Here is a 20,987-nt window from a genome sequence, read left to right on the forward strand (position 1 = left end):
GGGAGACGTTCTTCCCACAGCCGGACCCACTGACAAGTCATCTCGGCCACGTTCGGCTACCACGTTCATGAATCGGCTACTCGCCGTCTAGAGCGTTGGAAGTTGTCTGCCTGTCGTTGAAGGTCAAGGAAGAGGGTACAGGCACGGCGGGCCTGGACGGTCGCGCTTCGTGTTTGGTGAGGCCCATTTACCGGGGCAATAAGGTTCATTTGGCATCCCTTCTCTGGTAATGTCTCTATCTATTTCATTATGTACAAGTCCCTGATTATTCCCACCCGCGTTCAGACACCCTGCCAAACTTTATGTGCAGTGCATACATCGTATCGCTCAACTTGCAAGCAAATCATTAGTCGTCAGTCGTCGAACGTGCCCCTCACACCTGCGTCCAGGGCCTAACTTGCGCCGCCAATCGCTAACAAGACGAGGTTCGCCACAACCATGACGGTGACCATCAACCAAATAAGCACCGCAAACACCGTGGTAAACCACGAGTTGGCCATCCTGACGCCCACGGTACTGTACCTCCTCGCTGGGACGATCCCCGTGTCTGAGCCGTAACTTGCCGCGCCAGGCACGACGGTCATGTACTTGTGTACGGAGGTAAAGTAGATCAGCGGCGCCGTGATGATGGGCAACACGGTGCTAAGCACGACCTGCGTTCCCGTCAGGGCGTTGCTAAGGCCCGATTGCCCCAGGACGGCGGTGATGACGATCGCCGGCGTGACGCTGAGAATCCGCGTAACGACCCTGCGCACTAACGGCTTCATGCGCCAGTTCAACGCTCCCTCGCTGACGAGCTGACCCGCAATAGTGCATACCAACCCCGCCGACACGCCGGACAGAAGCAAGGCAAAGGCAAAGATGATGCCCGCCGCGTAGGAGATGCTCCTCGCCAGGAGATCGTGCATGCCAAAGATGTCAGCCGCGAGGCCCGTTTTGCCCTCGTAGAGCGAGGCACCCGCGACGATGAGGATGGCCGAGTTGACGAACAGGGCGAAGATGAAGAGGGATAGGATGATCTCCGCGATGGAGAACTTCATGCAATACTTTATAGCGGCCATGGAGGGGAAGTAGAAAACTTTTTCGTAGCTGTCTTCAGTGGTGATGGTGTCGGATCGGGGGTGTTCGCGGAGATTTCCCACCTTCACGTCGAAGTCTTTGAGCCGGGACTGGACGACGCCCGAGCCGAGGTAGAGGCTGTGAGGCATCACCGTCGCTCCTAGGATACCGCAAGACTGATATAGACTGCACATCGTTAGCAGGATGATTATCTGGGCGCGGTACTGAGTGAGTGCTTACCCCCGAGTCTCTACGATGGAGCTGGATGGGAGGTATCCACGAAACACCTGGCCGACAGTGGTATCCTTTATCAAAGAAAGCTGGATGCAGAAACACACAACAACCCCGAGAACGAGAAAGCAGACGCCAATCTCAAAAAGCCTCAAACTCCGCATAGAGCCGTCAGGACGGTAAAAGATGGCTATAAAGACGATATCCGCGACCGTCAAGGCGACGCAGGCGACCAACGGCAACCTCGGAATCAGCAGATGCAGAGCTGTGGCAGTGCCTATGACGACGGCCATGTCCGTTGCAATGATGGCAACCTCGGCGAGGGCGTATATGAAGATATTCAGCCATTTCGGCAAGAACACGCGGCAGGCGGTCGCCAAATCGAGACCCGTGATCGTTCCGAGTTTGATGGCCATGCTCTGGAGAAATATGGCGACAACGTTACTCAGCAAGACAATGAAGAGGAGATCGAAATGGTAAGAAGCGCCGGCGGCAATGTCGGTAGCATAGTTTCCGGGATCAACTGCGTGTGATAATCAGTCTCTAGCAATTTGTCAAGCTCCCGTCTTCCTGACTTACTGTACGCAACGGCTATCATGAATCCAGGTCCCACGAACTTGGCGAATGTCATGATATCTTGCCATCTTTGGTTGATCCATTTGGGCTGCTTCTCCTCATATTTGTGGTTGGGGAGGGGAAGCGTTGGGCCCGACATGAGGGACGCCGGCACCGAGCTGCTCATACGGACTTGCTTCCTTGGCGTTGGCAGATAATCCTCGGTGCCCTCCGACGGTCCCGATGACGAGACGATGGTATCGAGGCTGACAAACTCCGGCGGCATGTCTATGGTCACTCGCTTCGGACTCGGATGCGACTGCCCATGCAGGGTTTGGTTGATGGTGTAGTCTGCTGTGAAGAGACTGGCGCTCTGCCTGCGGCCGTCCTTCCCCTGCTGGGGATCCTCCAGCCAGGTAGGCTTCATGGTATCCTGAGTAGCAACGGTACTAGTTGCGTCGATTCGCGATACTACAATGCCACAGAAGGACCAAAAGTGTTGGCAGCCACCGTATAGATCTGATAACTCACCATGGGCGACTACGGTTGGTTACTTGGAATACTTTGCGAGAACATCAAAGGAAAAACAACAAAAGGCCAACCGATTCGAAGAGGGAACCAGGAAACAATATGGTTTTGTCATCTCAGAGCATGGTGGCTGAAAGCAGAACCCAAACTGACAAGAATCCCACGTAACGGCAGGGCACACCGAATGCGGCACTACGAGGCATACAGCTTCTCCATATGAGACACACCTCGTCATGAGTACACCGTCCGTTGGAGAGGCGACCGAGCCACCGGGGCAGCCCAGAAATGACCGAGTGCAATTAGCATAAGTCTTCAAAGCAAGCAACCCTTCAAGGGTCTTCTTGGTGAGTGTTCCCCGTGACGGCAAAGAAGGGCCCTTCGAGAATCAGTCGCCACTAGACCTTGGTTGCGCCTCGCAGACATGCTTCTAGACTAAACCTTGAGACCTTTCGTCCGTCTTCGGAATAGTCGGTGCAGAATGCACATGCTAGACAGAGACAATCAGCATGGCAGAAGTCGATGATTACGGCATGGCTTGGCAGTGAATGGATGTGTGAGAGTGGGTAAAAGCGTGGTATGAATTTGTGGCGTAAGGGAGGCGCGCAACCATGTCATGTAAATTGCATTCGCTGGCGGCCTGACTAGAAGTAAAGTTTTCTCTCGGTCCTTATCATCATCCGGCAGCCGTACTCTGTTGAAGGCTGATCTCTTTCTCTTGGCGGGCCGGTTTGGGCTTGACTCAGCGGCCGGCCTCTTCTGCATGTGGGACGGTCAGCTCACCGGGCTGACCGGGCTCACCGGGACCCATCTGGTCTCGTTTCCCGGCGGGACTTGCATGGCTCCGTATACCCCCTGTCGTCCGGTCTTGCGCTCGGCCCCGAACCGAACGGGGGTGTGGAGAATTATTTGCTGTTGAAGCTGGGCCTCTACTCATGTTCACCTGGCCTTCTTGGTGTCCTTTCCAGCAGCACGCTCGCGTTCTCTCTTGGCATAGATGCCAGCAGTGAAGGGGTTCTCGTAGGCCAGTGCGATTTTGTAGACAATGAAGACCCAGATGGTCAGCAGGACGCCCGCAGGCTTGCCATAGATCAGGGCTGCACCGAGGAAGCTCATTGTTGAGCCATTGTACATCGGGGCGTCAGTGATGTTGAAGGGGAAGCCAGTCACGATGCTGTCCATCAAGATGCCAAAGTAGTCACCGAGAAATGTGCCAGTGATTCCAAGCTGCCACGTTGAAGAAAGAACGAGAATGTTGCCACAGGCCACGAGGGCATATCCGACATAGGTCACCGCATCCGACGAGAGTAGCGGGTGTGCAGGTTGGAAGCGAAGGGCTCGTTCGTAGAGAAGATCACGGAAAATGCCGAGAGAGAAGATGGTAACTGCTAGAGCATAGCAGGCGATCTGTGAGCGTCCGCCAAAGAGCTTGGTGAGGACCTTGTTCTTGTACTCTGGGATTGCGGGTTAGACGGCGGCTTCTCGACATGACACAGGTCCCACGAACCTTGTCTCGCGACGATGCTACGCAGCTGTCAGCACATCAATTGAAAGGAAAACTTTTGGAGAATGTGACTCACTTCCAGAACAACGGGTTGAAGGCGATGGCGGCGGCAGAAACTGTTCGCAAAATGTCAGCGACGTTGTCAACGAAAGGCGAAGCCTGGGAGGGCCCAAGCTCCACAGACACGACATGACGTACTGAGCAAGCTCTTCTGGTTGAAGTCGACCACGGCCTTGCTTTCGATCTCGACAGGCGCCATGATGATAAGTTTTGATGATGTTGGTTCGGGAGGAATGCTGCTGTAATGTTCAAATTCCCGCAACGTTGAGCTCGCTTGAAAATATGGTTGAGGACAGAAGAGAGGTAAGTAGGATGCAGGCACGCATTTGGCTTGTGAAAGAGCTTTGGTCCACTCAGTATTTATGCTAGCGGGGACACCTGGCCATAGCGTCGTGCAATTACGCAGTAATGCATGGGTGCGCCTTCTTTTCTTCCATGGGGTTTCGGCGACCTTCGGGGGCTGGGGTAAGTAACCCTCCCCGCTGCTATCCGGTCGCTTGACACGGAAGCCCCAAGACGGAGCCCTTCTACAGTATAGCCAGCCAATCCTGCGATAAGAAAGAGCTTCGCTCGACCGTTGTGGCCATCGGGGGCACGAGGCAAGGTGAAGGGAGGTATCAGCAAGAGTGTGATGGCTCGCCAGCCGTCATCGGAAAATCGTCATTCCAGTTGAACTAAGTAGTAAACAGCACGCCGCCTGGACAAAATCGCAATGGGGTATCAACCGCAACCTCAAAACACACCCGGCACCAATCCTTCGGAGTAAGCCAACAACGCCCGGGCATCGGATCACCTGCGATTCCTAGTCTTCTTGGCCACCGTGCCCGTGTCTTCTTCTTCGTCGTCCTGGCCCTTCTTAAGATCCTCGGTCAGGCCCCATTCCTCCTTATCGTACCAGTCCTCGCCGTCTGACATGTCCCGGTTCGGACCGCTGTGCGCCTCCGCCTTGGACCACGCGAGGACCGTACTGCGCAACCGGTTGGCCTTGAGGAGGCCTTCATGGAGCTTTCTAGCTCCGCGGCAGACCTCTTCCTGCTTCTGCACATATAGAGCCAGCAGACGCCGGATATCCTCGGCCTCTGCCTCCGGAAGACCCAAATCTCGCTCTGGACGAGCGTTGGGCGGCGGCCGGAAGAAAGGGTGTACAAAGGACTCGTCCACCAGCTCCGATGCTATTGATGGCGCATGCCTGCCGTTCCGATCGGTCGGGTCTGTCCCCGGTTGAGATGGAGGAATTGCGTTGCCCTCGTGCATTTCGACATCGATATCCTTTTGTTTTTGTTTCTTTTCAGCATTTCCCTCCTCCTGTCCCTCTTTCCGGGTCGCGCCTGGCTTCGACTTTTCGCCGTTCAGGAGGCTACCTTCGGTTTGGGTGTTATCCCTGGCCGATTTATCAGGCACCTGCTTGCCAGCTTCTGCCTTGTCTGAGCCCGCGTCCGTCATGGTAACGTCTCCATCACCGCTATCCTTATCCCCCGAAGCCTCCCCGTTCGTGCCGTTTGGCGCTTGCTCTGACCTCGCATCGCCGTTCACTGTTCCCGAAGAAGTATCCTCAATTTCACCGGTGACAGGGGCTTTCGTGTTGCTCAGGTAGCCGCGTTCCACGTAGTCAGTCGAGTAGAGGTCGGCGTCGTCAGGACCGACCATGTTACCACACGGCACCCAAGTGTAATCGCCACAAAGCATCGTGAAAAGATGCCTGACTTTCCATAGGGATTTGTTCTCCTTATGCATGACTTCGCAGCTCTGGTCGGCGATCTCGTTCAAGGTCTTGGCAGTGAATGGTTTTGAGAGAGTGGGATGGCTCGGAAGGTCGGTCGAGGCAGTCAAAGGGGCAAGGATCTCTGGACAGGGTCAGCTATATCGCTACGGTGTCGGGTGAAGGAGACTGACGTTCGATTCGAATATTAGCATACGGGTCGAGGTCTGTGGCCGAGGAGACGGCCTCCTGAATGCGCTCCTCGTCATCGTCGCTGTCAATCTCGTATCCCTCGTCATCCACAATGGCGGGGTTGCGGCTGATTATTGTGCGCTGCTGTCCGGCGTAGTCGATCACCTGCAATTGTCAGTCCTTGTCCAAGGCGGACGGCTAGCGTGAAGGAGGGACGCGCGACGCACTTCATTGTAGACTTCGGGGCCGGATGGGGGTGCAAGCTGGCCTTGGTGGGAAAAGAGAGCTCGCTTCTTAAGCTTGTGGCCGCGGTTCCCGTAGTGGTCAATCTCGTCGTCCGAGTCGGATTCTGTCGGCTACTTGTCAGAATGCCACGGCGACGGCGACGGCGACAGCGAGAGAAGGGGGGTGTTTGTGCGCATACCGTAAGCTTTCCGCTTAAGTGCCTTTTTCATGGCGGCTACCGTCTCGGCGAAAAGGATCTGTTGGGTTGCCATTGCGCCGTTGTGCCTTTTGCTCCTGGCGATGGGCCGGGAGCGATTACGGAGGTAAGTCGGCAGCGAGGATGGGGGAGGGTGGCTTCGGTGGGAATTTTTGGGGCCAAGAGGCCAAAAGTCTCAAATGACTTCGGTAGGGCAACGATTCGCGTCGGGGTAGGATCGAGAAGGAGTCATTTACGGGATCGGTGAGTACGGTGGTGTGGTGTGGGAGAGTATAGAATGACCAGGCCTCAATTTCTGCGCGCAGTCTCTGTGACGAGGCGGGAGGAGAACCACGCGGGCGGCAAGGCTGGCTCTCCTGGGCCCGGTTGCATGCCATTCCTTTCAGGGCACCTTGCTCACACAGCGCTCGCGCTTCCGCGCTTTGCAATGGCGGGCCATGACCGCATCTGGGTTCTCGGCCAATCAGCAGTCACGGTGTCGGCACCCATTTTACCCGACGCCGAGATGCCCTGCGGCGTAGTCGGCTGTCTAGCCCCAGCGATGTCCAGGGTACCCACCCTCTGTGAAGTCACCAAGTATAGTGGGCTGGGATCGCTGGAAGGGAGCTTGCGATACCTGTGAACAGGTACCTCGTACCTCATCAGGAGAAGATCCATGCTGGTACTCCTCCCACTTGAATGAAGCTCTCGGTTCGCGACGACACGTAGTCTTCGTCCACTACATCATTTCCTGCCGCCGTTATATCGCCTTCCAGTCCTGGCGACCATGCTCCCTTGAGTCTCGTATCTGTAGGTGCCCAGCGGGCCACCAGTGCTACATGTCGCTGACCTACAGACTATAGCTTCGCGACACGGACGACTCCAGTGCAACGACTCGATATCTATGGTTGGCTCGCCCTGTATACTGAACTGATCTACAATGGACGGATATCCTATCGGAAGCCTGGACCACAATATCCCGCACATCGTTCTCGCGGGCCTGATCTCGAGCCCCGCCAAGGACCTACCTCTGAGCGCAGAGCTTCGAGACCAGGCGCTTCTCGTCCGATCAGAACTGCCCAGCATAGAAAGCCATGATGCCGAAACCCTGAGAGAATACATCGTGCGTCAGGATGGGAGGAAGCATCCATGGAATGGGAGGGACAGTGGGAAGCCGTACAAGCTACGAATCACCGTAGCCGGTCGAGTACGGCTTATACGATCCCTTTGCGCCGGTCAAGGCTAACTCCTGGATAGTCTCTTGTCCTTCCTCCCCGTCGTGCCAGGCTGCCAGAGGATGTCGAGGCTCCCGAGACGCCTGCCGTTCTGCACTCCCCCTTCTCGCCTCTCAGTCCAGTGTCTCCTTTGTATCCCGACGGCCTGATGAACACGGATTGGCTCCAGAAGCATGAGGACATGGTCCCCAGCGTCTATGTGTCATTCTATACTTTGACGGCAGATCCAACACTTGCTACACTTCACGACAACCAACTGAAGTCCGATATCAACAATACAAAGGCCGTCTTGAGCAAGTCGGGCTACAGAACTCGCCTTGCCGTGGTTCTCCTGAGCGATGGCACGGCTACATCTTCTATGCAAGACCTCGTGCAGGAGCGGCTTGATAATATTAGAAGAGGAGTTGCGCTGGATACAAAGTCATTTTTCTACTTGTCACCTCAAGACTTGTCCGCAGACCTGGAGCATGCTGCTGATTCCATGCTTGCAGGGGTATTTCTGCAGGCTATAGAGTACTATCGCGACCTCGGTCGTCATGCTAGGAAGAAACGAGGTCGTGGAGTCGCTCCGCAGCCAACGGTGCCACCGACAAGCACCTCGCAAACACTTACGGTCCAGGACTGGAATGTACGATACGACTACAAGACGGCTGTTTTTGCCGAGTTTCGACAAGAGATGGATGCGGCGCTACGCTCATACGATCAAGCATACGAGGGACTTCTCAGCCAAGACGTCATGGACATCATCCCCAGTTGGAGCCCTCGCTGGAACGAAGCGCGGATGCTCGCCGACGTAATTGCGATACGTAGCATACGATGTCTGCTCTGGGGTGCGCAAACGACGTCAGCCGTGCGGAGATGGCAGACACATCGGGACAGGATAGCTGATTTCGTCGACCGGCGTGGTCGAGGAACCAACAACTACGGCTGGGCGGCTTGGGAATCAAGATGGGCTGTAGTCCTGGCAAATCTGATGGAAAGGGTGGATCTTCGCAGCCTGGCTCCATCCACACGGACTTTGTTCCTCCAGCCCGAGAAGACTGCTATGGGCGAGCGACTGCAGCCTTGGGAGATGCTACATCACACGGGCTACTGGTATCGCATTGCTGCTGAGCATCTGGCAGCTCGAAGGGCTCTAGCTCGGTCCATCCCAGAGGATGACCGTCGGTCCCCAGATTCCTCACCGGCATCAAACCTCGCCAGCAAGGCCTTTCAGTACGACACCTACATGTGTCCAGACCCGCATGAGGAGTTTCCTCTGCAGGGTATGGGCGTGAACCACGCTCAACTCATCATAGACTGTCTAATGGCAGCGAGGTCGCAGTTCCAGGCGCGGGGGCAACTCCGGTTATCGGCAGAATTGTCGCTGGAATGTGCCAAAGAAATGGTAAACCTGGAGGCGTGGGGCGACATTGTAGCTCTACTCCGCCCACTGTGGGAAGACATGTCGTTCAAAGCAGAAGGCTGGTTGAATATAATCGAGGACCTCAGCTGGGTATTACGTGCTGCGGCTGCCCATTCCGGGCATGGGGATCTTGTCGTCGCCATTGATTGGGAGCTGATGAACAAAAGTAAGGACCCATCATTTGTTTGTTTCTGTCCCTTCTCGGGTACTGACACAGTGCATAGAGTTTACACGGCGACCCAAATGGCACTATGATATTTCGAGATCTCTTGAGGGTGTTAGCCTTGAGTCCAAGTCTGCTGTGACCATCAACGACGATGTCGTCTCTTCGTTTATCTCCGCCTCTTTTATATTTAAGAGCGAAGATGGTAAGGCTGGCGAAACCTGCCAGGCACAGCTTGCAATCAAATCCGAGGCCTTCCCGGATTCGACGGCAGTATCTCTCAAGGACTTAAGCGTCGAATTTGAAGGCAGCCTCAAAACTATCACACTGGTCAACAAACCAGACTCAAGTTCGGTCACAGAAAAGGGCAATGCGAAGCTTGAAGATGTACCCCTGACCGAGACAGTCCGAACAGACGGCGAGGAAGGCGGGGAAGGGTCATCGGTACTTAGCGGATCTGCAAATCTGTCAGTGAAGCCTGGTCATACTAATGTCTACGAAATGGCGATACCTCTACGAGAACCCGGAGAGGCTCGCGCCTCGTCTGCCACTCTGACTCTGGAGACGGACTCTTTCTTACTCAACTACACCATCACCTTTCGAGATCTGGGTGCAGCAGATGTCTGGTATGGCCCCGCGCTGTCGAGGAGACGTGTGGTGCGACAAAGCGCCCACGTTATCCAGGTACAACCCAGACCGCCCAAACTGGAGATCAAGCTTGCACAACCTTTGGATCAGTTCTATGCGAATGAACCGATGGACGTATTGCTGGACGTACTCAACGCCGAGGAAGCAGATGCGGTTGCCAAGTTGGAGGTCCACGTCTTTGGCGAACAGATCCCGCCCTTCCGAGTGCACATTGAGAACGAAGAAGAACACAGCGCAGAAGCTAGCAAGGAGGAAACTAAGCTCACAGGACTGTCGCTGGGCACATTGACAACGTCGCAATCGATCCGTGTCAAGGTCAGCTTGGATCCAGTGCAGTTGACGACCTCGTATGACGTGACGTTGAGAGTGTTCTACCATCTCGTTTCGGACCCGGCGACCTTGATCATGCAGATCCTACCAGTCCAGATCAATGTCGTCAACCCCTTCGAAGCAAACTACGACCTCATCCCACGCCTTCATCCCGATACTTGGCCGAGCCTTTTCGACCACGAGGGTGTGCAAGACCCCTCTGCAGACGAGGTGGCGCTCCAGCCTCGGGGATTGGCTCAGAAGTGGTGTCTCGTATGCCACTTTGCCTCCTTTGCCACTGAAGATCTGGAGATTGTCAGCATGGACACGGAGGTGATATCGTGCCAGAACCATGCAAGATGCACCACGACGAGTCGACCAGAAATACCAGATGGTGGCCTTCGCATACCCCCCAAGTCGATGCAGGAGGCACAATTTGATCTGGTGGCTCAAAAGTTCAGCCTCGACGATCGGGGGCCTGCGTCTCTCGACGTAGCTTTTGTTCTCAAGTGGCGGAGGGCCGCATCGTCTTCAGACAGCATAAATACGACCAGAATGCTCGTTCCGAGGTACATTGTACTGGGAAGCGAGCCCCGCGTTCTGGCGTCGTACACTCTGGCCAACCCCCTGACGGGTCTTGTCCATCTGGACATCACCATTGAGAATCCATCAAGTCACTTTTTGACATTTGGCTTGAGCATGGAGCCAAGCGACGAGTTCGCCTTCTCCGGATCGAAGCAGACGACCATGCACGTGCTGCCGGTTTCCAGGAGGTCCGTTACGTACCGGCTCTTACCCCTCGTGAGGGGCGAGTTCATCCGGCCCACCCTCGTGGTGAGGGACAAGTACTTCCAGAAAGTGCTGAGAATCATCCCCACAGAAGGCATGAAGATCGACAAGGACGGACTGCTGGTTTGGATACCACCGGAAGAGGGCGAGGAAGAGGATAGCTAGATAAAAGATGCCGATTTCTTGTGTACACACTCTACATCTAGGGTCGTTGACATCCAAAACGCTGCCACATGCCCCCCGCTCATTTCTATAACATGCAAACCTTGACGAAAGCTCCCTTCACATCTTGGGCTTGGTCGGTCGTTCACGACGTCCAATCCTCTTGATCCACTCGTCCGTAAGCGTCGTCTTCTCCTGCGGGCTCAGCCCCGTCCACGCCTCGTACTCGTCCTGCTCCCTCCGCCACCCCTCCAGCTCCCTCGTGATCCACTCGGCCGTCAGCTTGGCGCTCACGCCGGGGACCTCCATGGGGAACAAGTGCCCGGCCTCCGGCAGCGTGACTTCCTTGACCTTGCCCTTCTCCGCGCCACCGCTGCCCCCGACGCCGGTGCCCGTCAGCCGCATCTTCTCCTCACGCAGCTCGGGGGTGGAGAGGTCGCTCGTGCCGCCAAAGACGTAGAGGACGCCGGGGCGCAGGTGCGGGAGGCGGGCGAGGGTGCTGGCGCCCTCGGAGCGGTATACGGGGAACGTGAAGAACCGCTCGTTCAGCGAGTGGTCCAGGTCGGGGACCAGGTCCGGCCGGACGACGTTCTGGCCCTTCGCGTCGTAGGCGTCCCAGCTGGGGCGGAAGTAGGTGAAGACCTCCTGGTGCTTTGTCGTCGACAGCGTCACGCTGCCCGGCTGGGCCGGGCCGGGGGACGGATACAGCTGGGTGGGCACGTCGCGCAGGCCGTGGGCCACCCAGCTCTCAAAGACGCGCGGGTCCCAGGCGCGGTAGAAGGGGCTCTTGAGGAACGCCTTCTTGGCCTCCTCGCGCGAGGGCCAGAGGTCGCGGCGCGCGGAGGACGCGGCGGCGGGGGAGGAGGCGATGGTCCCCTTTGCGTTGGAGGACCATTTCGAGATGACGGGGTCGAGGAGCACCAGAGCGGAGAAGAGGCGCGGGTGGATGGAGGCGAGGTTGGCGATCGCGTTGCCGCCGAAGGAGTGGCCCACGCCGACCAGGGGGCGGGGCGGGCGGAAGGTGTTGATCAGGTGGAGGAGGTCGCGCGGGTGGTCGAGCCAGCCCGGGTCGTTGCCGAGGAGGGGCTCGTTGATGGTCGATGAGGCGCCTTGCCAGGCTGCGTCGGCAATGATGATGGAGCGGATGCGAAAGGTTGACGACGGCTTTAGTGACTCGGCGTGGAGGTCTTCCCAAAGGGCCTCATAGAGTTCCTAAAGGAAAGGGGGGAGCCTGTTAGATCTTGTGCTCTCATATTGCGTTGAAATTGCAATTAGGCCGGGTGAGATGAGATGAGAGGGTGATTTACTTTTGGGAAACCGTTGGCGTGGGCGCCGATGATGGTGACATCCCCCGGTTTCGGGTTGGGGTTGTCCTTGGGGATGTACTCCTTGACGGCTAGCTTGAGCACATCTTCCTGAGAGCGGGAAAGGGCGCGGGGGAACTCGCGGATGTGCGAGGCATCAATTATGTGCTCCTTGATATGGAAGACGGAAGACATGGCTGGAGGGTGGGAGTTGCTCAAACGGCCGAGCCTTGCCGACAGGTCTCACACGGATTAAATCAAACAAGCAGAAACTCAAGAACCGAAGGAATATATGGAGGATATGGCTGTGTTGAATGAGTAAATGCTGGGTTAATCGAGGGTGAAGGCTTGATGTATCAGAATGCCCTCTCACAGCTCATCGGTAACAGTATTGACGAGGTGCGAGGGAAGGACGAATCGAATTGCGACATGGGACGTGTGGAGGCAACACTGGGGAGAGAGAGTCTGGGGTCGGCTTAGAGAAGATGCCGAGGTTCCAGCGGTTGACCATGGTGCGTGTGCGCACCCCCGGTATTTTCGGCACCTTCAGTAGGCCCCACGGCAACATGCTGTTAGAGTGCAAAGGGGTGCAAAGATGCGCATCGCCGAGACAAGACTCGGTTGTGCGTGTTTTTGGCGGCAGTTGTTTTCGGGAAAGGAAAAGACGATGCAACTAACTGGAAGGACGCCTACGCTGCTCGGGGGGTACAAGGAGCTGCCAGCCACCGTTTGAGATCCTGCAGTCATTTTTGGGGAGATGAATTGAGTTTTGGGTTGGTGTAAAACACATGTCTTTCCACCCTTTTGCCTCGTTGTACCACCTGCTGTCATCCATTCTTTTGAGAGATCGGAGATGTGTTCGTGAGTAGTAGGTATTGGGGGATGCACTACGCGAAAGAGTGAACTACGTACCTCATCGCCTAGAACTTACCCCGCAATCTCCAATCCTCGTACTCCCCACTTCACTTCACTTCATCTGCACCACCACTCCACACTCACTTCCCCGACCAACACCCATTCCCCCCGGGCCGGAGCCCGTTCAAAGGACCCCTGCATGCCGAAAGTCCTCATCTTCACCGGCGCCCCCGAGGCCGACTGGTCCTTCCCGGATTCCCTCCTCTTCCCCTCCACCCCCTCCGCTACATCCGCTCCGGGCCCCGCCGCCACCACCGCAGACCCCACATCAACATCAACCTCCACCATACCGTCCTGGCGTTCTCTACCCTTACACCGCGGCCCCCTACGGACAGGCTTCTCACAACACCACGGCCTGCCCTCGGACTTTCTCCCGGCCGCCCACTTCTTTAACCTCTCCCTCGTCGACTCCCAGCAGACCGCTGGGTCCCAAGAGCTCTTGTCGCAGTTCTACGACCACTCCCTCGCCCTCCACCATGACATCGCCTCGTCCCAGCTCCCGGGCCCCTCGGCCAGCGGCGTGCCCCCCTCCACCGCCCAGACAGAGTCCTTCGACACGACGGCGACCGACTCCTTCTTGACGACCACCACGGATTCCTTCCAGGACACCACCACGGCGACGACATCCAGCATGAGACCCCCGCTGGTGACGTCCCACCACCTGAGCGACCTGAAAGACATCCCCCCGGGCCCGGAACTCCTCCGCCTCGCGCCGCAGACCGTCACGGTGAACCTCATCGCCGGCGTCATTTCCGTCTCGGAGCCGCGGGGCGTGAAGACGCGCTGGGGCAACGAGCTCACCCTCGTGGAGGTCCTCATCGGCGACGAGACGCGCGCCGGGTTCGCCGTCACGTTCTGGCTGCCCTCCAACGCCTCCGCCGCCGCCGCCGGCAAGAAAGACATTACCCTCCCGAGCCAGTTTAGGAGGCAGGACGTGGTGCTTCTGCAGAACGTCGCGCTGCACGTGTTCAGGGGCAAGGTGTATGGCCAGAGCCTGCGAAAGGGGCTGACGAGGACGACGGTGCTTTACCGGCGGAAGCTGGGTGAGGGCGACGAGGGGGGTTATTATCGCCGTCGGGATCTTGAGACTGACGGCGGCGGGGACGGGGTGCATTCTCAGCTGGTCAAAACGAGGAGGGTGTGGGAATGGGTGTTGAGGTTTGTGGGCGGCGAGGAGAGGACTGCCAGGGGGAAGACGAGGGGTTGGGATCGACCGCCAGATGATACTCAGTGAGTCAAGAGTTGGAATGCAAACAAACGGCCAGTCTCACGAATTTCATAAAGACGGACAGTATGCGACATTACAATTTATAGCTATAAGTTCTAAAGCGGGTATTCTTTACACCTCCATCAGGAGAATATTCGTATTGTACAACAACAACAACAACAACAACACCGAGAATTTACACAGCAACGGCAGTGGCCCCGCCCTTTCCCTCCTTTTTGACGCTCTTCCACTGCAGGCCCAGACAAGCAAAGAAGGCAGCAGCTGCGCAAGCAACCGTGACGTAGAAGGTATGCCTCAGACCATCCATGTACGCCTCTAGCACCACCGGGATGGCGTCGGCGCGGCCCATTTGCCTCAGGATACTACGGACCTGGTCCGCGCCAGCGTTGATGAAGATTGTGGGGTCGATTTCCGGGGCATTGCTAGTGACTCCGTCAATGAGACCCGTCTGGAAGAGACTCTGGGCAACCGCAATCATTATGGCACCGCCAAAAGACTGGAAGAACTGGACGCAAGCCGTCGCCACGGGTACATCGTCCTGAGGCAGAACGGTCTGCACGACGAGCACGCCGATCTGGAAACCCGCGCCGATCCCGAGGCCGGCGAGGACCTGGTAGCCGAACCACTCGCGCATGGGGGTGCCGAGATCGAAGGTCGTGATCATGCCAGCGCCGACGGTGAACAGAACTAAAGACGGCAGGATGATGGCGTTATAGTATCCGACGACGGAGATCAAAGCGCCGGTGACAATTGATGCGACAACGGTGGCAAGGAGGAGGGGGAGGATCTTGATGCCGGCCTGGACGGCGCTGACGCCCTGGATCGCCTGGAAGTAAAGCGCTGTGGTTACTTGTCAGTGTACCGAATAGAATGGGGCTTGCTTCATTGGGGAGCACCTACACAAGTAATAAATGAGGGGGAAGAAGGCGGCGCCAAAGAAGCAGGCGAACAACATGGCGCAGACGACGTTGCGGTTCTTGAACAGTTTCGGAGGCAGCGTGCCCTTGTCGCCTTGCCACAGCTGGATGCCGATGAAGATGATGATCAGAAGCGCGAAGCCGACAAACAGACCAATGATCTTGGCGCTCTTCCAGGGGTACTCGGCACCACCCCATTGCAGGGCGAGGATCAGACAAATGATGGCGGGGATGAAGACGGCGGTGCCGATGAGATCGAGCTGCATGAGGCGCTGCACGAGCGTCTTGCCCTCGGGGTTGTTCTTGCGACTCAGCGACAGCAGGAAGAAAATGAAGACCATGGCAATGGCGCCGATGGGAAGGTTGATGTAAAAGCACCACCGCCATGTCGCCTTCTCCGTGAATACACCACCGAGCAGCGGCCCTGCCACCGAGGCGATGCCCCACATACCTCCTACGAGACCGAATGCCATGGGTCGTTTCTCGAGAGGCATAGTGTAGCTGAGGATGACAATGGAGCCGGAGAACAGACCCGCAGTGCCAATGCCGGCGATGGCGCGGCCAACGATGAAAGCGGTCGAAGTGGGCGCCAGAGCGCAGATCAGGGAGCCGATCTCGAAGATGGCAATGGCGGCCAGGTATGCGTACTTTATGCTGAAGAGCTTGTATACGGTACCGTACATGGGCTGCAGGGCAGTCGTGGTCAGGAGGTAGGAAGAGCCATACCAGCCGATATCCTTGACGCTGCCATATTCAGACGTGATGGCGCCGAGGGCCGGGGCAATGACTGTAAAATCATGTATTAATACGAATGCAAATAAAGCGCAAACTGATGCTGGACAAGAAAAAAGGGGAAGTGAACTTGCTCGTTTGATCCAGGGCAACCAGAAAGACAGCCAGGCAGATGGAAATCATGATGAGCGTAAGCTTCAGGCCGGATGGGTATACGATTTCATCTTCACCAGACGTGAGGGAAGGAGCCTTTTGGCTTGGTGTCTCGGCCGTGTTGATATCGTCGTGGCCATGTTGCTTCTCGGCGACAATCGAGGGATCGGCCGATGTGGTCTCGCCGAGCTTCTCGTCGTTGTGCTTCGGGTCCATCGCGACAGATTTTCACGATGGGTGCGGATCGTGACAGGGGATTTTGGGAGTCGCACGTTTGCTCCAAGGGAGATTTCACTTATACACTTGCAAGTGCTAGCAAGTGATGAAGGAAAGAAGACGTCAGGATCTCGGTCGAAGAGAGAGAGAAGGTTGCGAAATTGAGGGAGTGCCGCTGGATAATGGGAAAGAACACAGGCTGAAAATGAAGGAAAGAATGGCGGCCGGCAGCTTACTTATTCTTGGTGGCGTCCTGCCCCCCTCATGGCATCTGAGATCGTGTGAAAATTTCCAGCTGCAACAAACATTGGGGGGGGTATCAACGCCATGCCCGATTACAACATACAACATGTGCAAGCTACAGGGTGCGGTCCAGTATCTGTCCGAGCTCCCTCCTTGGCAGTATTAAGGTACCTTTAGTGTGAGCTTGTCTACGTTTGAGTGGTGGGATGGGAACTAGTCGCAGTGTAGTGTACCCATAGAATGGGAAAAGCAAAATGTCCGAAGGGGGGACCCATTCACTTGAAAGAACGCGCGACCTGGTCACCGCAGCTACGACAGCCAGCCAGCCAGCCAGACAAAAGATGGGGGCGGCAGGCTGGCGGCGATTTACGGCCGATGCAGCCCTCCCTCACCATGTGGCAATGAGCGGGGACAAGGCAAAGAAAGCCAAATGACGGGAAGATGGAGGGTTCGAAGGTTCAAAGATTCGAAGATTCGACCACCGGATCGGTCTTTCGGAGGTCGGTGCGAAAAGTTGTCCGGGTGACACCGGTATAGGCTCCGTGGATTGGTAATTCAGCCAGCTTTCCTTCGGCCCTCGCTCTTGGTTGCAGCCTAATTAGTCCTCTTTTGGATGAAGCACGTCAAGACACCAAATTGCTGGGTCCCCACCTTGCCTTGAGCCATCATGACCGCAAGCACTTTTTTGCTGTGGCTGATCCAACGCCAATGGGATTGGACTCTTTGTGCGCGCGGCGTCCGATGCTTGATGAGATGACTCATGCGGGGTCGGTCAATTTCGTTTGCGGCTTGAAATCTACCCGATTCCTGCACACTTCTCATTGACATCCATTGATGGTACACGGCCTATGGGCCACGTCAGACAACAATGTGGGCGTGATGTTGCATAGTGAGACAAGACTCGGCCAAGGGGGGAAGAGGGAGAGATCCTATTCCATGCCTCTGCTTTCCCTGGGCGTGCCACACGGAATCAAGTTGACAGAAAAAAGGACACGACGCGAAGACATGAAGGGAATGGAGGGCATTCGAACGGTTGCCCTGCTGTCTCCTGTCGCACGCCACGTGTTTACACAATGAGGGTATTCGGAACCTCTGGATAACGTGACAGCAAGACCGCCAGTAAGCCACTGGTTTCGAAAACATTGACACCAGGAACAGGCCTTTTATTATGAATTGCACATAACCCGTGTCGACTCGAGCAACAAAACTCGAGCGTCTCTGTTATCCCGGGGGAGGACTCCGGCTCTGACTCTGGCGCTTGCTCTTGGTGAGTAACGTCTCATGATTTGCACGCGAGGTGGCCGGACCGAGAAGACAGTCAATGAGATATGGACAAAGTCCGGCAACTCCTCATCAAGCTGAATAACTCATGGGGGAGTAAGGTAAGGAGACAGGCAAGGCTGATGCGGCGCAGCCGTCCCTAAACTTGACGGTTGAGCAATTGCTGGATTCGGACGGTGGACGGCTTGTTTCCAACGAGTTGCGCAGTGGCTAACTTGATTGCAACGGCTGCGTCCGAGCCAGACGTCGGAAGAAGGTTACCTCAGCCCACTTGAAACAGAACACGCCCCAATGGGAACGCGACGCGAGATGAAGAGGAGACGAGTTCGCGCAGTGTTCTAATCGCGGGCAGAGAAACGACGCCCAAAAGGTCGAGCTTACTACTATTTTAAGGCGTCTTCTCCTCCCTCCGCGACGTTTCGGGGCCGCTGTGGAGAACAGCACTTTGGCTGTGAGTGTGCGTAGTAGTTCCGGCTGCAGACAGAAGGAAGTGCCGCTGGGTGGATTGAAACCAATGGCTGCGCAAGAGAGGCGCGCGTGGGCGAGCGCGAGGTACCGGCCAGAGCGGTTTGGGTGCTTCGATACTTTGGGGTGATTTACAAGGGAAGGCCTGCCAAAGAGCCTCAGCGTCACCCGCCAAGGTTCGCTGTAAATGGCTATACACGGCGCCTACCCAGTCTTGGCCGCATCTAACCTTCCAACGTCTGCCCGCCAACCTGCCTCGTCAACTCTATCCTTCCCCCTCCCCCTCTGCTATTATTGCCTTTTGAGGCGGCTGCGTGCATGCGACAGCCCTCTTGGTCGGCACCTCTCTCCAGCCCAGACGACGCTTCACTCGGTCTTGCAACATCTTTAGCCATGCCATTTGCAAATTTACACGCCACCAGCAACATCTCAATGATATCTCCGAAGCCTTAATCGCCAGCCCCAGAAACGAGCCCACGTCCCAACCCGAACGATCCACTACCCACTGCCACCGGACATCACTCCAAATCGGTCGAGAGCCTGGCTTTCCAGCCAACAATTCGCTTCGTTCGCTGCCATGGATCGCGCTATGGATTTGAGGGACATGGACTTTGAGTCGGCCATCATGGACGACGACAAGTATGCCGACGCCGCCGGAACCGCTGGCACTACTCCACAGATGCTGGGCCGCTCGCCCTTGTCCAAGACGCGCTCCATGTCCGATGGAGGAGGGACCCCTTCGAAGCTTGCTCCTTCGCCTCACGTTGCCGATGGCCGCCAGGCTTCCAAAGACGACACTCACATCAGAGACACGGCCACGACGCCCGTGACTCCCCACCGATCCGAGTTTCCCCTCCGCGGCCTCTCGCTGCAGATGCCTGCCAACCGCGATTCTGCCTCCCCTGCATCGACTCCGTCCGCCGCCTTCGCGAAACCCGCACCCCTCTCGCCCAAGCTCGACCACTCACAGATTTATGCGAGCCCGACCAACATCCTACCCCGTCGCTCCCGCGGCCTCGACTTCTCCCGCGCCGCCACCAGCCTACATCACTCGACTCTCGCCGAGCAGTCGTCGCCCGACTCATCGCCCACCATTGGAGGGAGAGGCATGAACATTCCGGCCCGCAGGAGCAACGATTACGGACACGCCGAGCAAACCACCAATTCCTTGTGGTCCATGATGGGCAACCACGAGCGCATGACTGTGTCCAGCTCGCTAGGCAGCGCGCATCCTCTGGGGTCGGATTCTTCTTCATCTTCCGACGACGACGATATTATGGACGAGGACATGGACGAACCGTACATTGGCACGCCCCAGGCCAACAAGTCTGGCACACCGCTGGGGACCCAGCCCCCAATGATGGCGCCGTGGGGAGGCTCACCGGCGATGAACAGCCTTATGAGCTTCCAGCACAGGCAGCGCCAAAGGAAACCGCCAAAAAAGAAGCACAAGTTGCCTCTGGGACTCGGATTTAGTCCCGCCACAGCCGCTGGCGTCTCGAAATCGCCACCCAGCAACATATCGAAGGACATGTCGGCCCATTCGCGTCGGGAGAGCATCAGCTGGCAAGCAAACCAGCTGCATATATCTGGTAGCGAGGAGGAGCGGGGAGACAACATTGACGGTCTTCTCTCGACTCCCAGCCGCGATGGGCAGCGTCCTACCGTCATGCGGCGCGTCGTAACCCGCCGCGGAAACTTGTTGCCCAAGACGAAGAACTTTGCTCGTATCAGGGCAGCCCTGTTCGAGGAAGGCGCCCCTGTGGAGACGGAGACTCGAAGAGAGGCCGAGGTCGTCCGTCAAGTGCGCGAGAGCGATGTGGACCTCGAGCCACCCCGTCAACAAACAGCACCCACCACTACGCATTCATCACCAACCCTCGGGAATCAAGAAGCATCTCTAGATGACATACCAGAGAGCATGATCACCGATTCCGCCCTCAATCTGTCAGGCAGCTTTAAGCAACAGGCTTTGAAGAATTCAAAGGGCAGCAAGTTCTGGGATACCTTCTCCGAGTCCAGCAGCATCGGTGCCCGTACGACGCCACCTCCCCCAAGTGGCCTGCCCCGCGGCTCGTCCTCGGGAATGAGCGAAGATATATCCATGGACTCTCCGTCGCTGGGGCCCACGGCAGGTTTTGCCATGGCCGCCAGCAGCGGCGAATCTCAAAAGGGCGACACCCCTCTGCTCGGGCAGGGCCCGCAACCGGGGCCCAGTCCTGCAGACATTACACGTCGGATCAACAGCAAGCGCCGACGAGATGACGACTACGATCCAGTCAGTCTCAAGCGGCGTGCTGTCAGCCCCGGCATGAGTGTGCACAACTCGCCCATCATGCAGAGCCCCATGCAGCGCGACGTGGCACCGTGGGGCTCAAGACCCGGCAGCAACGGCGGTGACCGAGGCGGCAGTGGTGCGCCGAGCGAGTCGGGCAGCCTGAGCGGCACGCCCGGCAGCGGCGTCAACACCAACGGCCGGGTGAATGGCAACAAGGGACGTGTCGGATTCCAGGGCATGGTCGATACCCACGACGGTCTGATGCGCATGAGCATCGAGTGAACTATTTTCTTGTTTT

At 56.9% G+C, this 20,987-nt stretch overlaps 8 protein-coding genes across 8 annotated transcripts; 3 read left to right on the forward strand and 5 right to left on the reverse strand.

Annotated features, from left to right (window-relative positions):
* Nucleotides 1-392: 392 nt before the first annotated feature.
* Nucleotides 393-2,272, reverse strand: EsH8_II_001419 (uncharacterized protein; the record flags this gene model as incomplete). The annotated part of the gene is made up of 3 exons (XM_083264717.1): nucleotides 393-1,245; nucleotides 1,300-1,813; nucleotides 1,870-2,272. 3 exons carry the CDS (start codon nucleotides 2,270-2,272, stop codon nucleotides 393-395), a joined length of 1,770 nt encoding a protein of 589 aa, XP_083122039.1.
* A 1,037-nt stretch (nucleotides 2,273-3,309) lies between these two features.
* Nucleotides 3,310-4,133, reverse strand: EsH8_II_001420 (bifunctional phosphatidyl-N-methylethanolamine N-methyltransferase/phosphatidyl-N-dimethylethanolamine N-methyltransferase; the record flags this gene model as incomplete). The annotated part of the gene is made up of 4 exons (XM_083264718.1): nucleotides 3,310-3,824; nucleotides 3,878-3,894; nucleotides 3,951-3,990; nucleotides 4,073-4,133. The coding sequence occupies 4 exons, from the start codon at nucleotides 4,131-4,133 to the stop codon at nucleotides 3,310-3,312; spliced, it is 633 nt and encodes a 210-aa protein (XP_083122040.1).
* Nucleotides 4,134-4,723: 590 nt separating this feature from the next.
* Nucleotides 4,724-6,322, reverse strand: EsH8_II_001421 (RXT2-like protein; the record flags this gene model as incomplete). Its single annotated transcript, XM_083264719.1, has 4 exons — nucleotides 4,724-5,778; nucleotides 5,828-5,990; nucleotides 6,053-6,174; nucleotides 6,250-6,322. The coding sequence occupies 4 exons, from the start codon at nucleotides 6,320-6,322 to the stop codon at nucleotides 4,724-4,726; spliced, it is 1,413 nt and encodes a 470-aa protein (XP_083122041.1).
* Nucleotides 6,323-7,186: 864 nt separating this feature from the next.
* EsH8_II_001422 (putative Gryzun trafficking through golgi-domain-containing protein) lies at nucleotides 7,187-10,960 on the forward strand (the record flags this gene model as incomplete). Its single annotated transcript, XM_083264720.1, has 3 exons — nucleotides 7,187-7,453; nucleotides 7,504-9,052; nucleotides 9,111-10,960. 3 exons carry the CDS (start codon nucleotides 7,187-7,189, stop codon nucleotides 10,958-10,960), a joined length of 3,666 nt encoding a protein of 1,221 aa, XP_083122042.1.
* Nucleotides 10,961-11,077: 117 nt separating this feature from the next.
* Nucleotides 11,078-12,456, reverse strand: EsH8_II_001423 (Alpha/beta hydrolase family-domain-containing protein; the record flags this gene model as incomplete). Its single annotated transcript, XM_083264721.1, has 2 exons — nucleotides 11,078-12,169; nucleotides 12,265-12,456. 2 exons carry the CDS (start codon nucleotides 12,454-12,456, stop codon nucleotides 11,078-11,080), a joined length of 1,284 nt encoding a protein of 427 aa, XP_083122043.1.
* An 859-nt stretch (nucleotides 12,457-13,315) lies between these two features.
* On the forward strand, nucleotides 13,316-14,410 carry EsH8_II_001424 (uncharacterized protein; the record flags this gene model as incomplete). The annotated part of the gene is made up of 1 exon (XM_083264722.1): nucleotides 13,316-14,410. One exon carries the CDS (start codon nucleotides 13,316-13,318, stop codon nucleotides 14,408-14,410), a length of 1,095 nt encoding a protein of 364 aa, XP_083122044.1.
* Nucleotides 14,411-14,579: 169 nt separating this feature from the next.
* On the reverse strand, nucleotides 14,580-16,422 carry EsH8_II_001425 (major facilitator superfamily domain-containing protein; the record flags this gene model as incomplete). Its single annotated transcript, XM_083264723.1, has 3 exons — nucleotides 14,580-15,244; nucleotides 15,305-16,108; nucleotides 16,188-16,422. 3 exons carry the CDS (start codon nucleotides 16,420-16,422, stop codon nucleotides 14,580-14,582), a joined length of 1,704 nt encoding a protein of 567 aa, XP_083122045.1.
* Nucleotides 16,423-18,988: 2,566 nt separating this feature from the next.
* EsH8_II_001426 (uncharacterized protein) lies at nucleotides 18,989-20,971 on the forward strand (the record flags this gene model as incomplete). Its single annotated transcript, XM_083264724.1, has 1 exon — nucleotides 18,989-20,971. One exon carries the CDS (start codon nucleotides 18,989-18,991, stop codon nucleotides 20,969-20,971), a length of 1,983 nt encoding a protein of 660 aa, XP_083122046.1.
* Between the last annotated feature and the right edge of the window lie 16 nt (nucleotides 20,972-20,987).

This window comes from Colletotrichum jinshuiense, chromosome 2 (genome assembly GCF_051148585.1).
Source record: "Colletotrichum jinshuiense chromosome 2, complete sequence".
Taxonomy (NCBI): domain Eukaryota; kingdom Fungi; phylum Ascomycota; class Sordariomycetes; order Glomerellales; family Glomerellaceae; genus Colletotrichum; species Colletotrichum jinshuiense.